This window comes from Dermacentor silvarum, chromosome 1, assembly GCF_013339745.2.
Source record: "Dermacentor silvarum isolate Dsil-2018 chromosome 1, BIME_Dsil_1.4, whole genome shotgun sequence".
NCBI lineage: Eukaryota > Metazoa > Arthropoda > Arachnida > Ixodida > Ixodidae > Dermacentor > Dermacentor silvarum.
Genome location: NC_051154.1, coordinates 129833574 through 129849893, shown reverse-complemented (window position 1 = coordinate 129849893; position 16320 = coordinate 129833574). Strand labels below are relative to the sequence as shown.

Sequence of the window (16320 nt, the reverse complement as noted above, 5' to 3'; positions counted from 1 at the left end):
GAAGTGACCTTGATTTGCTTTATTATGCTATACTCCTCCCGACAGCTTCCCATGACACCCGCAACAGTGGCTTTGACGACTGCCACCATAGAGGCACTTGTTCGTTCTACAAGGGACGCGCCAAAGTCGTCCACTGCGCGAGCCATGCTGTGGTCAAATGGTCAAAAGGGACGGCGCTTACTTCCAAAGATGGGCACGTCCGCGGAGCCGGCTTTGGCGACGGGCGTGAGCCCTCCCAACAGAAGCACGACTACGCCATCCAGAAGGGACGAGTGCGGTCCCACAACAAGCACGGGCGCCTCCTTCTGCGACGCCAGCTTGCCCTTGAAGCTGTAGGCCAGGCCACCGCTTTCAAACGTGAGCCGTAGAAAAAACGCTAAAAACGGCTTAAGGTAGTCCCTGTCCGACACCGCCGTTTGTCGTGAGTCGAAACGTAACCGTCGGTAAATTTTAGCCACGCCAGACGTCCATCATAACGAACCAGTCCGTGAAGTCGTGGTACGGCCATTGACGCCAATGTCCGTGTCGGTCCGCGGCGATGACGACCATTGGCGAACAGTACAGGAAACACCAACAGGTAACAGGTGCCAGAAAAGGCCAGCGCATCGCCGAAACGAGGCGACCAGGCGTTGCGTTCATATTGTCATATACGAGAGAAAAAAAAAAAGAAAGAAAAAAAAAGCAGAGTAATGACACTTAGAGGCAGATTTTGTTCCGAAAAATACGCACACATAAAATTCGCCGAAGCAGGTATTTAATGCGCGTGTTTGTAAGGCAGAGCACGACAGGTTTTCATGGCCCCGCATCAACCACGAGACGCCATGGATAATGCGGCACCACAAGTGTTTGGTTAATATTATTGTTAGGGGTCACAACCATCCATACGAATCAAAGCAGGGGTTGAACAAGGTAATTTGTTTGTATGGTTATCAATATTTTTTTTTTTTTTGTAAACACGGGGGAAAAATAAAAACAATTGCAAGCAAGGTGAGGATAGAAAAGCACACAGACCATCATTGTGGAGGCCGCGAGATGTGAAGAAAGTATAAATCAAGAAGACGCGACCGCATTCAACCGATGTCAATAGTTCGTCCACGGTTCGTTCGATCCACAATCGCCAGCAGGCCACGGCGGGTGCACAGGGTTGCCAGGGCGTGCGGGGAGGATGGGGAAAAGTGAACAGAAAAGGGGGTGGGGCCATGGGGGAGAAGTCACGCGACAGAAACAGATGGGAAAAAGAGAAAAAGGAACAGAAAAAGAAAACATCAAGCAATGAATTAAACACTGAATGCAACTAAAACATAGAGCTAAGACTGTATTCAAAACAACCAAGACTGCGAGGCTCACTAATCAGCCATAACGCCACGCCAAGGCTTTCACATTCAAATACTCCAAAACACACTTAAACCGAAAAGAACATTGTGACTCATTTGAACACATCATACAATGCAGTGAGCATAACTTCAATGACAGGCGGTGATGAAGCACGAGCTGCGCCACGGAAGAATATGTAAGCGCGCCTATTGCTGGCCGATTCAGATTAGATGTGTGGCTGTATGGGCAAGAGATGTTTTAGCCGACAATCGAGATTGACAAAAGACGCAGCGAATGTGCAGTCATCCGAGCCGGCTTTCTCCGAACGGCTGTCGTCAGGCGTCCGGGCTGCCTAGATTACATAGCCACCCATCTCGTGGCATGCAGCGGCTCTCTGGAATTCTCTATCGCCGAGCGTCAGCGCAGCGCGGGGAGACGACTAAATGGCGGCTGCCGCGGTTCCGCGGAGCGGCATGTGTCAGCCGCGCACGATGAATGCAGCGAGCGCAACTCTAAATGAATCATGACAAGCAGAATAGAGGACCGCGCACAGCAAAAAATGCGCGCGTTGCGACTATAGCAGAGAACGGCCGACGCCTGTCTGAAAGACCGCCAGCCCTGCATGCCGCTCGCAGCATCGTATACATGTCACATAAGCGGGTACACGAGCACTTCTGAGAGGAGCCCTGCAACAGCCCTCTTCGCCCTTTCCTGAGGGTCCAGCTCGTGGTAATTTTTCGTTGGCATATTCACGCCATAGTGGACAGACTTTCTTTTTTTTTTTTTCGAGCTCAATGTTTCGGTTGGCGTGGCCACTCCTTTGACGTCAATTGCGAGCAGTCGCGGTGGATCTTCAGAAGATCAACAATCGTCTGCATGAGGATTTACGAAAAGAAAGGAAATACATGTTTTCTCAAAAACAGACCACGTATCGCTAATGCAGTTCGTGCGTCCACCAATCGATGTGTTAGATGTGGCAGAGGGGCTTTTGAGCAGTAGACGTAAAATATCTAGTGCGCTCTTATCCCTGGAGTTACCGATTTGTACTTTAGTGCAAAAGTCAGTTACTTTTCGTAGCCCACGCCGCCCTTCATTTGTACTTGTTTTTTTTTTTTTTTTCAATTTACAGTGTAAAACAGGGGCAGTATTCTCGGGCTATTACTTTCGGAGATGCTTTCACTTTCACGAGATGTCGAGTGAGTGCCGGGCGCGTAAGCGTCTGCGGGCGACAGCGTTCCTAGCACTGTGCTAAGACAGCGCGCTAGTCACGCGAAATCTCGCGAAAGTGATCGCCCGAGAATAGCATCCCAGATGAGTATTTTTTGTTTGTCTTTCGTTCATGGTGTTTACTACATGTCCATATGCGGCCATCTCGTTGTCGCTGTTGCGCGTCTCAGCTATAACTGTCCGAGTACTTCGAGCGCAAAGCAGAGAAGCGGCCGCGTAGGCGACATCTGTTGTAGGAAGCCAAATCATACGTAACGAGTAATGGCGCCAGCGCTAAAGGAAGGACGCCAAATAGATCGAATGCTTCTTGAGCAGGTGTCTCGCAATCTGAATTTGCTTTATTTCGGACAAGCTGCTGGCTATTGTGCTACGACAAAATTGCAGTGCTACCAACGAACGTTAACTTTCTTAAACGGCACTACAGATATTCCGGAAAGTTAAGCGCGTGTTGGTGAAATACGAGCGAAGTTTCATTATCTTCTTCTTAATATTATTGAAAGCGAGAGTGTGTCACGCTGATTATCCAGTTAACACTGCAGGTTTATGCTACCGAATTGGCAAGGCGTCTCATGACATGTGCCCTGCTACCACCGAACCCAATCGCCATCCATTAACTCTAACTGCTTGAATGTACACACAGTGCATGGCTACTGCGAGTTACTGCGGACGTACCCGCGCCTGCACGACACGGACGCCAGTACCATGGCTGTTCCGAGTAAGCAAATATCCGAGCAAAACAGTACGCACTTCCCGCACAGTCGTCTGAGAGGTGGTGAGAGATGAAAGCGTCGAGAGAGCGGTGGAAAAGGACGCCACTATTTCTCCCCCTCCACAAATTCATGTCGGCTGTTTACCATTAGATACCTCTGAACAAGGATTATAAAGAGTGCAGTGGGACAACATTGGCTTTCGTAAATGGTCTGCCTTTGCATTAACAATCACTTTCATTAAAATACAACGCGCCTGTAAACCAGCGGGAGGGTTTCGCGGTTGTTCTAGATTGCTGAATTCCTTTGCCCATTTTTTAAAATCTTATCTTTACGGTCCTTTATATGCACTTGGTAACTGGGAACAGTCATATTTCGCACCGGCAAGCAAATTGCATGGGGACGAAAAGAAACATTCAAGATATATCGAACACCCGAATGTGTTCTCCGCCTAATCTTCATCGAGCAAGCTGCCTCAAACGAGCATTTCCTGCACTATAAGGTACAAAAGTTTTGCAAAACGCGGCGGGGAATCGTTCAGGCGCCACTGGTGAGGGAGCCAAACACTATGTCGAACATCGGGAACAAAGAGGGGGGGGGGGGGGGGGCACCCAAAGGAGGTGCAATGTTCTGCGTAAGTTCCTCAACTACACCCCTTCCCTCCTCCTCCCGTGCGTCTTAAGTCTCCGTGGAGAAAGGGAGAAAGGAAGAAATGCGGCAAGGCGTCCAGCTACCACCAGCGGTTTCTAATTAAGTCGTCCTTTAAAATCCTGCGCGCATAATTAAGCACTGCGGGCCTAAGGGCGGTGGCTATGGACGAAATTTTCACCGTTCCGAAGGTAAGCCGCGCCGCCACAACCAGCAGGCGGTTGCACGGGCGCTGTCTCGCAAAAATTGTGCAACACTGCACAAGGTAAAGCTCATGTCAGCCAACGAGAAGCTGAATTCGAGAAGCTGTCCGCACTCAAAGGCTATTCATTACTGGTCGGCATGCGTGCGCTATATAGTCAACAGAGGGTAGCCAACTATATTACAATGTCCAAGACACGAACCGAATTTTTCGCGTATGTGAGAGGTCTGTCGCTTGGCATCAACCCTGCAGTTTAAGGCAGCGCTGAACGCTTTTAGAGAAGCAGCGTAGCTGAGTTTGTCGGAGTAAACCGAGTTAGAGGCGCACCCGGAAAGCCTCCTTGCGACAGCTGTGCAAACAACTCGACCTCTGAGACACAACATCCGTCGCCGAAGAAGCTAGCGGCGGCTGCGCTGCGCGCGCCTTCAGCCTCGGGAGCGGAACCGAGTTCCTTCGCGTGCACGAAGCGTCGCCCTCTTCTTAGCCCGCAAAAACGGAAGCAGCGTATCGTCCCAAGACACACACATACGCACACGCCGGAGCACACGCAAACCCTTGGCAGCTCAGTTTCTGGACAATATGAGGCAGCGTTAAAGTTTCCTTTTGCAGAGCTTAGCAAATATTTTCCCTCGGACACGCCTCTTAACGAACCCAGTTCGAAGCCAGAGTTTGTACGGCAAAGCGCCGTATAAGCACCAGAGGGACGCAGTTGTCCCTGGTGCCTGCGCGCAAACACGAGGAACTGCGGCAAACTTAATCATAGAAGGACCGCAACATATTTTGTTCACTCTGTCTTGGCCAGAATGGCACCACGCGTGGATTAATATTTTACAGCCGAAGGCTGTTGCCTAAGTCCTTAGCATAACGCGGAAAACTCTTTTTGCGGCAGAACTGTTCTTCAGAAGTCGTGCAAGAAGGACTAGCGCATGCGCGGCGCACATGTTGATCGTAGCGACCGCCGGCAGGTTGTGGCGATGGGCACAGTTAAACCAAAACGGTGAACTTCAAAGCATTCGTAATGCTTGCATTTTTATCCCGGAAATGACTAACTACGGTTCATGACATTGTCAAGACGTTGGGAGAGGACGCCCTCACCTATAGCACAGTAAACAAGTCGGCTACTTCCTTTAAGCATGGACGGAACAGCATCGAAGACTATACCCACGTTGCGGAAGGCCAGCCTGTGCCAGCCCGAAGAAGGCTCTGGGACATAATTTAGTTTTTCATGTCGGTTCTTATTACCGACTGGCACGTTACGAACGTATCTTCGTGTACGAGGACGAAGAAACCGTATCATGTTTGTTACGGTAAAGCAGGCTTTGTAACATCATGTGGCAAGTAGGCCTCCGTGCTGATGCTCCATCCAACTTTTTCCTGTCATCGCGCGGTTTTCAATACGCACTTCATGGGTGCGTTTCGTCAACTGTGACGACATAACGGCCTAGATAAAATTTGTCAATTTTCTCAAACGCTGGAGGCAAGCATATGACCAAATTACAGTTCTGCAGGCATCTGACTTCATATCCGGGACAAATGCTTTGAAAAGGACTGAAAGCAATGTGCAATTATACGCAATTCCGGATCCCTCGTTTTCGGGTAAAACCTGATAATTCCAGAATTTTTCACCACGAAAATGTTTAATTAAAATTGGGTTAAGCCCCATTTCTCCCCACGTTTGCCCTTTCGTAAAGGATAATAATAAATGCAGGTGTTACAAAACTAATGAACGCTGCCCACCTTGCGTGAGCAACTTGTCAAGATATATCATATTGTTAATGAAATAATATAGTGTTTTAGAACAAAAACAGCGCAAAAAAACTGGAGAAGACTGAGAGACAACCACAAAACGCTGTAGATGGCTCTTTCTTGTCCCAACTTTTTTTTTGTGCGGTTTTTGCCCTAAAACATAACGTACTAATTAGCATTACTGCAAACTAACCTGAATGAATATGGTATATGCCTTAATTTCACTGCACACTCAAGCGAAAATTGGCATGCATAAAAATATAATATATTGAGCGCCTGCCCACCTTGAGTCGACAAAAGCTGCTTGCTTTTTTTTTTAGTATGGCCGCTTTTACATGAATACGACAACTGCGCAATCCATCGCATTTGCTGCACGTCGCGTACATGCATGTAAACAGCGGTAATGCGCTGGGAAGCGAACGTAGCGCTGTTACGCTGAGAGGTCCTTTACCCAAGTATGCTATGCTCAAAGAAAAGTGGCTGACTCGGCTAGTTAGTATTCCATTAATTTTGTTGCAAGAGCTATATCTGAACCAGTAAAATGGGACAACGGAAAAGACGAAAGGCCACATGAATGCTCACGATGCATAACCATGCATAATGTCAACAAGGGCCTTCTAAGATAAGGAAAAGCATCACACCTCAAGTGTAGCATGCCCGTGTGCACTAGTTATACTTATTTCCTTTTGAAAAAAGCGGAGACATTGAAGAAGAGATCGCCAAACACGTCTCAATTTACTGTTTTGGTTAACTTGGTTTTTTTTAATGTATTAATAATGGGGGGCCTGACAAGGAGTTCGTCACGTGATTTGCGAGCAGCTCTCTTTGTCATTACATGATGTGCGTGATTTCGCTTGTTTAAATAGAACGTTTGTGTCCAAAAGGATACCTCTGCCGGTGTGAATCTTTTGTAAAGGTAACCCGAAAAAATCTCTAACTTTGGACAGCCAGACAACAAAACCCCGATTTGTCCCAAATTTCCCTCTTCAATAATACCGCCCCATTTCTACCACCCGATTTTATATATATGTATATATTTCCATATATACAGGGTGTCCCAGCTATCACGCAGCACGATTTAAAAAAAGAGGAACGGCGTTACGCGAAGTCAACCTAGTGCGTATTGTTTCCAGTACAATGGAGTAGCCGCCAGTAATTTTTTCGTTACTGAGATTTAATCAATTAATTGTAATTAATTATCTAACTCGGGAAGTACTGTCCTAATTATCAAAGTGTCAATGGGAAAGTTGTAGAGCAACATGAAAAATCCCGATATAGCTTTCTGTTGCTCAATACGTGCTACATAAATGTGTTTTTCCGAGTGTGAAAGAAGCCCGCCAATACACGCAGAATTGCCGCACGACTGGCCGCTCGAGGCACTTGGCGTGTATTCGCGGGCTTCTTTCATGCTCAGAAAAACACTTTTATGTAGCATGTATTGAGCAACGGAAAGCTGTATCGGGAGTTTTTCATGTTGCTCTACAACTTTCCCATTGACACTTTGATAATTAGGACAGTACTTCCCGAGTTAGATAATTAATTACAATTAATTAATTAAATCTCAGCAACTAAAAAAATACTGGCGGCTACTCCACTGTACTGGAAACAATACGCACTAGGTTTGCTTCGCGTAACGCCGTTCCTCGTTTTTTAAATCGTGCTGCGTGACAGCTGGGACACCCTGTACATGCCGAAAACGAAGGACCTTAAGTATAACGTACAAGGGCTCTCAGGAGGATATATGCTGTTCATCTATTTCCTGCAGAGAAGGCGGACTTCGACTGTGAAACGTTATGTTGCCCTCATATATCACCTTTGAGGTAGAGCCAGACGACGCGCTTTGCTTCGAAGGGGGTCAATTTTCACCAGGACAATGCGCCCTCACACCGCGCAGCCATATGGGTGGATGCAACTCACTCCCACAACTTTTCTGTGATTAAGCATCCGCGCCAGATCTTCCGCCATCGCACTTTCCCCTTTTCGTATAAAAACAGAACTCTCTCGCGTCCACGTTTCCTATCAAGATGACATCATCGATCCTGCGACCCGCTTAGCAGAGTGCCAAACTTTACGTTTCTTTCTTTTCTTTTTTTCTCTGCAGGGATCCAAGCAACGGAGAATTGGTGGACCAATTGCACGGACACGCTAAATAGCTATGTTGAAATGCAACAGATACTAAGTTACACAAGCTGCTTGTTTCTAGGCTAGGCCAGGAATTTTCGGCACAACCTTCACATGATTCATCCAAATCAACTTTTATGCCCCCTGTAGAAGAGGTAGACATTATAAAACTAAGCTGAAAACTAACAGAAGTTCTTCCTGACTGGGAAACAACCTCTGTCCTTAGACGCGTGCTTTGTGGCTTATGGACCCTACAACACATGGCAAAGCCTCAAATTAACCACAGAAAGACGCAGCTATACCGGCTACCTGCGCAAACAGGGACAACGGCAAATTTTCAGTAGAACACCGTGAGATGGTTTATCTCCAGGATTCACCCACTGCCGCTAAACGACGTCAGATATCGGAAGTGCCAAGGATTTCAACAAAAAAAAAGAAGGAAAAAAAAAAGCGTGCTGCAAGAGACACGCGTATTTCCATGCAGGCATGCTGGTAGTGTATGAGAGCATGCGAGTTTGCGCCAAATGGCGAACGCACCTGCGGAATCCCGTGAGTGGCTTCTCTGTGCGGTCCTTGTGCGAAAGGCCAAGTTGACCCAGGTAGCAGCCGAACCAGGTGAGCAGCAGGAAGAATATGATCAAGACGATGCGTATCGGAACCACGAACACCGACATCAGGGCCACCTGGCACGCGGTATAAGTTTATATTATGGCGAAACAGCGGAGACAACGGGACGTGTGAAAAACGGATAGGGTAATGCGAAAGACGGACAGGACAGTCGGCGCAAGTTTATAATTTCCCACCTCTACATGACAGAACACTGAGCCCAACGCGCACACTGGACCCCGCTCATCTTCGCTGGCAAGAGAAAGGGCAAAATGACAGAAAAAAAAAACAAAAAAAAAAAACATGCAGCTTCTTGGCACCACAAAGAAGGTGTGGCAAGGTACACGTGGTAGAAAAGGTTCCATAGAAGCCCGTACGTTCAAGACATGGCTGTTCATGGACACTGACACCGTCTGTGTAATGGGGGGGGGAACACTTTCGGTGGAACAAAACATCCGCAAAAGAAAATGGGAAAAAAATTGACACCACAGTTGGGGGCCGGGTGGTGTCTCTCTCACACACAGACACACGAGTTGCGCTCGTATTTTTAAATGCCACGACAGAGCAATACGACATACGACTAAAGAAGGAAATGAAAAGAACAATAAGATATCCCCAACAAAAATGACAGGAATTGGGCCAACCCGGAGCCTTAAACTTACAATATTGCGGATAATAAATTTGCCTACAGGTATAAAGAGCACACTATATTCACATTTCAAAATCATTTTTCTGCGCTGTTGTTACCCTCCGCAACCCCCCCCCCCCCCCCCCCCCCGTTTCTTTTTTTCGGTCGCTTTCAAGCGAAAATCTCTCGTTCATGTCGCTGAAAATTGCTTCTGGACCACTTTTCGTCCTGAGCTTCGCGACCCACGTGAATGAACGTTTAGTTTTACACATAGTATACACTGCAGTTTGATTTTGTCTGGTCTTCTTTTCCCCATTTCTTATTTCGTTGCTCCTGGTCATTTCGTTACTGATCATCGTCAGGACACACTTGGTTACCTTCGTTTTTTTTTGTTTCTTTTTTTTGTGAACAGATTATTGGAATGGCATATAGGAACTGTGAAACAGGAACTGCCTGAATTGGGCACTGTACTATAAATGCAACTATGTTACAGTACGTGTGGCACTGCTGTCAATTTCCGGCATGAAACATAGATGTTTTAGCAAGTGAAGTTTGAGTTCTCATCTCTGCAGTAATCATTGCTTCGATGCCGATCAGGCGTTCCTTTCTTCTACAAAAAAGCACCTGGCATTGATAATGTAAGACTGCGTTGCACTTGCATGAAGGGCCACTAATGAGTAACTGGTGAAGCCTTCTTTCGAGACGCCGCATGCATTTATTTGGCGGGAAAAGATTGATTACTAACGAAGAGAATGAAGGCCAAAGTTTACTTTTCTTTAATCTCGTGCCCAAACCACAGCGCCGACGTACATGCGTGACGTCAAAGATATCAAAGTATATTGTTTGTTTCGGTCTTTTCCTGTATAGAAAACGTTATCAAAATTCACTATGTTCAGTCTCAAGCTCCCACAGAATTTGCAGTGTAATCGTCGTTTAGCGATGAACAATGAACTAATCCCAAGCAGGCACTGTCAAAATCCCATGACATCACGTGTATTTAGTGCGGCAACTTCAAGGTTGCGTCGCCACCCGTCGTTCGTTTTTGAGGCTCTTCTCAAACAGCCGCTCACGGTATTACTGACCTTTCTCGGTATTACTGACCTTTCTCGGCTTTCCAGGTCAATAATTTACTAATGGAACTTAATTTAGTGTTTTTCCTTTTGTTTTCTTAACAAGAGAAACCAGGTTTGAATTTTACGGGCTCTCCTTTTTTTTTTTGTAATTTCGAATTGCGTTACGTGTCTGCGTCAGCACACCTACCATGTATACAAGGTTATGTACACCCTATAGAAAAAAGCAACGGCCAGCTACCCACTGCCGAGAACGGCCGACTGGCCTGTTGTACGACATTCTTCTTGTTTGGATCCCTGGTTTCATGAATCCTAAAGAATGAACGAGATGACCAGCTCACCTGCGAAATGAAACTCCAGGCTCTTGGTACTCGCGAGCCCAGCCCCCAACCTCCACCACCCCCAGCATCACTACCTATAGTAACACAAACACGGCAATCCCAAACCTTTTGTGACAGGGATTATACTTTCATGAGGTCATCTGGAATTATTTTTCCAATACGATAACGAAGAAGATGAGCAAAGAAATCTAAGATCACAGACTTTTGGGCTAGTTGTTTGATACATTTGTATACGATGATAAGAAAACAGTGATTTGATACAGTGATAAGAAAAGATCACCGGGGCAGAATCCGGTGCTATATGATTTGGTGAGGGCCTCCCATGTATTTGCACGAGTAGCACTCATGCCTGTCCTGAAATTTCGCAGCTTCTCCGGCGAGGCCTTCGCGTTCTAAAGGTAACCTTGTAGCAGGGTGCCATTAGCGCTGCCGAATAAAACAATAAAAAAAATAGAAAATCAGGCACATCAGGCATGCGTGGAGACCACTCGAACGCACCTTGATCTTGTCGGCCCGGGTGAGGTGGATACGATAATGAAACGGGTTCGGCGCGACGTCTTTCATCGGCGAGTAGGAGCCTTCGATCAACTGGCTCGTCATGTTGTCGATGTCATCGGGAGCTTTCAGTTGCGTGTAGTCTGCGAGACAAACGGAAACATAGGTCACGCACTAGTAGAAGTGTGACAAGGACACCATTCATTCGCGTACATCCTTAGTGAACAAAGGGGCACCATTTTTTTTATGGGCCAAAAATAGCTTTCCGATGTATTTGCAATGTATTATTCTTGCCGGTAGCTATAGTACTTGCCTACCTTTCACATTGAAATTAAGAGGAATCGCGCCCAGCATTTCGTTCTGCCACTTTCAGTACAACTTAACAATAGCCGCATTTACATGCACATCTGGCCCATGCCTTATCCTAGCGCACCATGTTTATGCGATGCGCCAGCGCTTACATGAATTCCCTCAAGTCCACTTCTGCTCTTGAGCTACACTCCTGCTCGCTACACGCCTCTTCCTACATTCCTGCCTACTACATGCCCGTTTGCATGGATGCCATGCATTAGAAGGAAGATGCGATGCTATCGCATTCAACGTAAACGCGGCTAATAAAGCACTTTACATACCGCATATGCGATTCGATACCGCCATCTTAATCGGCAAGCTCCTACCTGCACGCGGGTGGCTTCTGTCGATGATGCTTACGTGGCCACTCGTGCCCGAGCATCGCGGCAGCGGATCGTGTGTATCGCTATGCAAACATACGTTCTGATGCTTTTATTTCGCTCTCAAAGTTATGAAAGTGCTTTTTAATAACATTCGCAACAGAAGAGCTACTTGAGATTTCACTTTCATCTTTTTACGATTTATAAAGAAGAAGACGACGACGTCAACATTTGTCTCGAAAAGGACAAGAGTTTTGTGTCAGGGGAAGGCACGTAAAGACAGTACTGAGGTGACAGCAGCAACAGTTTCATAAAACTGACATAAAAAAAGAAATAAAAAAAACAATAGCAATGTGGAGGTAAATTTTAGATATAAATGCGTAATCAATACGTCGCCGTGTACACCACATTGCAAAGTGTTTTGTTGTTCAGGAGCTCTCATTCGACCCATGTCCTGCCTCTTCGAGGAGCTGCAACTGACGGTGGTCCTGAGCAGACCAACGCCAGTTGCGATTCACACACACACACACACACACACACACACACACACACACACACACACACACACACACACACACACACACACACACACACACACACACACACACACACACACACACACACACACACACACACACACACACACACACACACACACACACACACACACACACACACACACACACACACACACACACACACACACACACACTTTTTCCCACTTTGACATTCCTAATGCTAACGCATTAAAAACGCGGAAAACGGAGAAACTACATTTCTTTCAAAGCTAGTGTCGTAAGTCGGCTACTGCTGAAAATTTTCAAACTGGACGAGTTGGTATGCGCGCATGGTGTGAGCCCACAGCGCGAAGAGTTAAGAAAGAGGAACATGCGCAGACGGAGCGCACGCTAGACTATAGCTCTTGGAAGGGACAGCGTCTGTTGTTTATTTTCCTCGTCTTTTGCCTCTTCGCGCTGTTTCCACACAGTTCAGTTACTTCAGTTCTCACAGCTCATCCCAACGTGGATACGAAGCAGTGAAAAGCACGAAATAATTATTCGCCGGTACAGCGCAGCGTCATGGCTCCGCATAAAGACGACTATACTATAACCAGCAGCGCGGACCAGCAGCCCGTGAACCAGCAACCAGCAGCCCGTGAAAGTGCTGCGCGATAAGGTGCTTCTATGGCAGCACAGCCGGAAATTTTAACAGCTGTGCCCGTACTATACACTTATCATTCTCAGACTTTATGTATGTGCACTAAACACACCGCGCCAACAGTTCTGCTCTCTTGTCGTGTTTTCTTATTAATAATTTTTTTCCTTTCTTTTCTTTTTTCTTTTTTTTTTTGCCTGCTGCATATTTTATATAGGACATGCGAAGTCTCTCTGGTAAAAATAAAGCCTATAGTAATAATTGTCCTCGTTAACTGCAATCACATGGCAACCATCGATGTGTATGCAACATATACGGTATACAGTATACCGTATATGTTGCATACACATCGATGGTTGCCATGTCGTATACTGTATCGAGGGCAATGGCAAAAGTACGCCCGACGCGCACACGCTACTCACTCGCGGCCACTCAAAAGTAGTTCGGATATTATAATGCTGCTCAGCAAGTCAAAGTTTTCTCATTCAACTAATTACCGTATATACTCGTGTAATGGCCACATGTTTTTTTTTTTTTTTCTGAGATTTGTGGTGCGAATATGGCGGCCCGTCGCTGAGAGAGAGTCTCTCCAGCTGAAAGCGGCGTCGGGCCTCGATGAGCTCGTCCAGTGTGTTATGGTATCACCTACCACCATCAACACGGCCATAAACACCAGATCCCCTCCACCTACGAGCCTGGATTCACGCCGACCCTATCCCCAGAAACATGCACCCCGAATACAACCGCGCACGCCGCACAGCATGTGCCACGGCTCTCACCAAAACCCTTGCTCGCAACAACGGTGTGAGTTTCGTCGACGCCGCCGAATATCCCCACGGTACCCGCTTTGCAGCCGTCGCCACACGTGAGGGCTCTCTCCATCATGCTATCAGCCTAGTAACCCCACACGCTGAAGAAGCTGAAGAAGCGACCATCGCACTAGCCACACAAGACCCAACATGCCATACCATCGTCTCTGACTCCCGCTCCGCCGTTATTAACTACATCAACGGCCGTATCTCACACCAAGCCTTGCGCATCTTGCAACAAGCACCCCGCTCATCTGGTTGCCAGCTCATGTATAGGCACCGTCCACCCGCACCTCCCCAACCTCAACGAGGTTACCCACTCCCTAGCGCGAGGGCTCGTTAACCGCGCGGGAGACGGGGAGGATGCCCCCACCGGTAGGGATCGCCTGACACGCTACAACGATGTTGTGAAATCCTCCTACTTAGAGCGTAGAACTTTCCCCGGCCCACACAACAAGCTATCCCGAGCGCAGGCTACAACTTTCCCCCTGCTACAAACCAATACCTACCCCTCGTTACACCGTTACAACAAGATCTACCCAGACATTTACCTCAATCCCACGTGCCATATCTGCAAGACACAGCCTGCCACACTTCCACGCATGCTTTGGGACTGTACACAACAATATCCCGACACTAACCCCACGACCCTCTCGTCGATATGGCACGCTGCCCCGCATAGCTCCAACCTCGACGACCAACTCTGGGCGACCCAGCAAGCCTGCGAGGCGGCGAAGAGGCAACCCCTCGACGTCCCCACGTGGGAGGCCTAGGCCCAGCCACAACCTCTTGCTGGTTTTAATAAAGTTTATGCAGTCAGTCAGATTTGTGGCGAAAATCTGGAGTGCGGCCGTAACACGGAGAAAAAGACACTTTTTTTTTTCGTAAATGTTTTCGATGGTACTTGTCTTTATTGAACTACAGTACTCGCTTGTACTGGCTCTGGCTATTCTTGGTTATTCCCGTAGCGCGTCACCTGCCGACTGGAATAAATGGTGACGCCCCACAGACCAGCGACGCCAGCGTCTCGGAGGCAGCCGCTAATTCTCGGAGGCTGTGCTTTTGCTACGTGGAGACGCAGAAATCTCGGCACGACTGCTTTGTTTTGCCAACAATTAAAAAAAAAAAAAAAGCTTCGGAATTATCGCACCACACAAGAGATAACACTGCCAACCTACTCAAAAGTCAAGGATGCGACTTGTACGCGGGTAATTAATATAGATGTATATATATATATATATATATATATATATATATATATATATATACACAAAGTTCTCGATGCGGCATTTACACGGGTGCGGGTGTTACGCGAGTATATACGGTACTTTTGAAGATAACGACATATACACAGTATGTACGAATCTTTTCGAATACTTTCCGCAAAATAGTTTGTGGCGGGCTTTTATTTGAAATATTTTTTTTCTACGTGGTTTATTATGCCTTTTCTTTTTTAGCGGCGCTATACTCGCGCATATTTTTTTTTATTCCTAAAAGTCTTATGTACGAGGAGCTCAGCACTTCATTAGCGCGCAATAGTAAATGCTTCCATTGTGCACTGATGTCCTAAAATCTTTCATTTTTGTCTATCGCGACTTTGTAAGAGTTCCTGCACTTCCTAACGTTGATAACTTGTAGAAAATATTCGTGAAACTCGTTAGTATGATTTTTCTGGCTACTATTGATGTTTACTTCGCCTTTCTTGTACGTGCAGCGCGCTACTGCTTTTTGTCATAAATGTAAGATACGTCCCACGAAGAAATTAACATGAGCAGACGACGGAGCAGGCGGCCAAGTAATTAAGAATGACAACGCTGACGCGACGAACGCTTGCGCTGTTGAATAAAATACATCAAGAGAAAACGGTTGGAAGGTCATCCAAGCTCTAGTTGAAGTGTATAACAGACAATGCCTTTCTGAGCGAGTTGGGGGTGAGAATGAGGCGGAGTCACTGCGCACGACACTCTATCGCGTGTCCCCTCGCGTGAGGGGAGTGTATATGAGCGTCGGGCTGCTTCAATTTTTATACTGCAGTATCTTCGAGATAAGCCCACAATTTTAGAGTGCACAACCTTCGGGATCGGCCCACGAAAACAGTCTAGAAATCCATACATCCGATACGGAAAAGAGGGGGTAACGCGCTGAGAAAGACACTGTCTTTAAAACGATCATCATCAGGAAGGAACCGCGCAGCGCCGTGGCAGGAAGGCAGACGTGGCCCAGAATTGGATGGATTGGCCAATACCCCCATAGGGGGTATGAGTCATATACTTATTGAAGCAACAACAGACGTGACCGTGGAAATAGAAGGAACGCCGTTGACCCAGATGGGCGCTATCAGGCCCGATAATTGGCATGCATGGGCCCGCCTCTGTGCACGCGGCCCGAAGGTATCTTTTTTTTTTTTTTTTCTCGTCAACGCCAGGCGCTACGTGTCCATAACGTGAAGCGTATGGGCAACGCTGACGACTGCTCCGAAGCCACCGCCCCTATATAGAACCAGCCGCATCGACTTGTTCCCAGCGTTAGTCGTCGTGGTTCCTCGGCCTGCAGCCCTCCTCTGGTACCCAGCTTGTGCCA

At 47.1% G+C, this 16320-nt stretch overlaps 1 protein-coding gene across 2 annotated transcripts in view; it reads right to left on the bottom strand.

Annotated features, from left to right (window-relative positions):
- LOC119436025 (lysophosphatidylcholine acyltransferase 1-like) overlaps positions 1-16320 on the bottom strand; it is a 126802-nt gene that overhangs the window by 51686 nt on the left and 58796 nt on the right. The window contains exons 2-4 of one of the 2 annotated variants that reach the window (XM_037702758.2): positions 11109-11248; positions 8503-8648; positions 182-399 (exon numbers count right to left, since the gene is read on the bottom strand). In XM_037702758.2, coding sequence (XP_037558686.1) covers positions 182-399; positions 8503-8648; positions 11109-11248 — 504 coding nt within the window. The remainder of the gene's footprint in view (positions 1-181; positions 400-8502; positions 8649-11108; positions 11249-16320) is intronic. The other variant, XM_037702757.2, reaches the window with a different exon arrangement.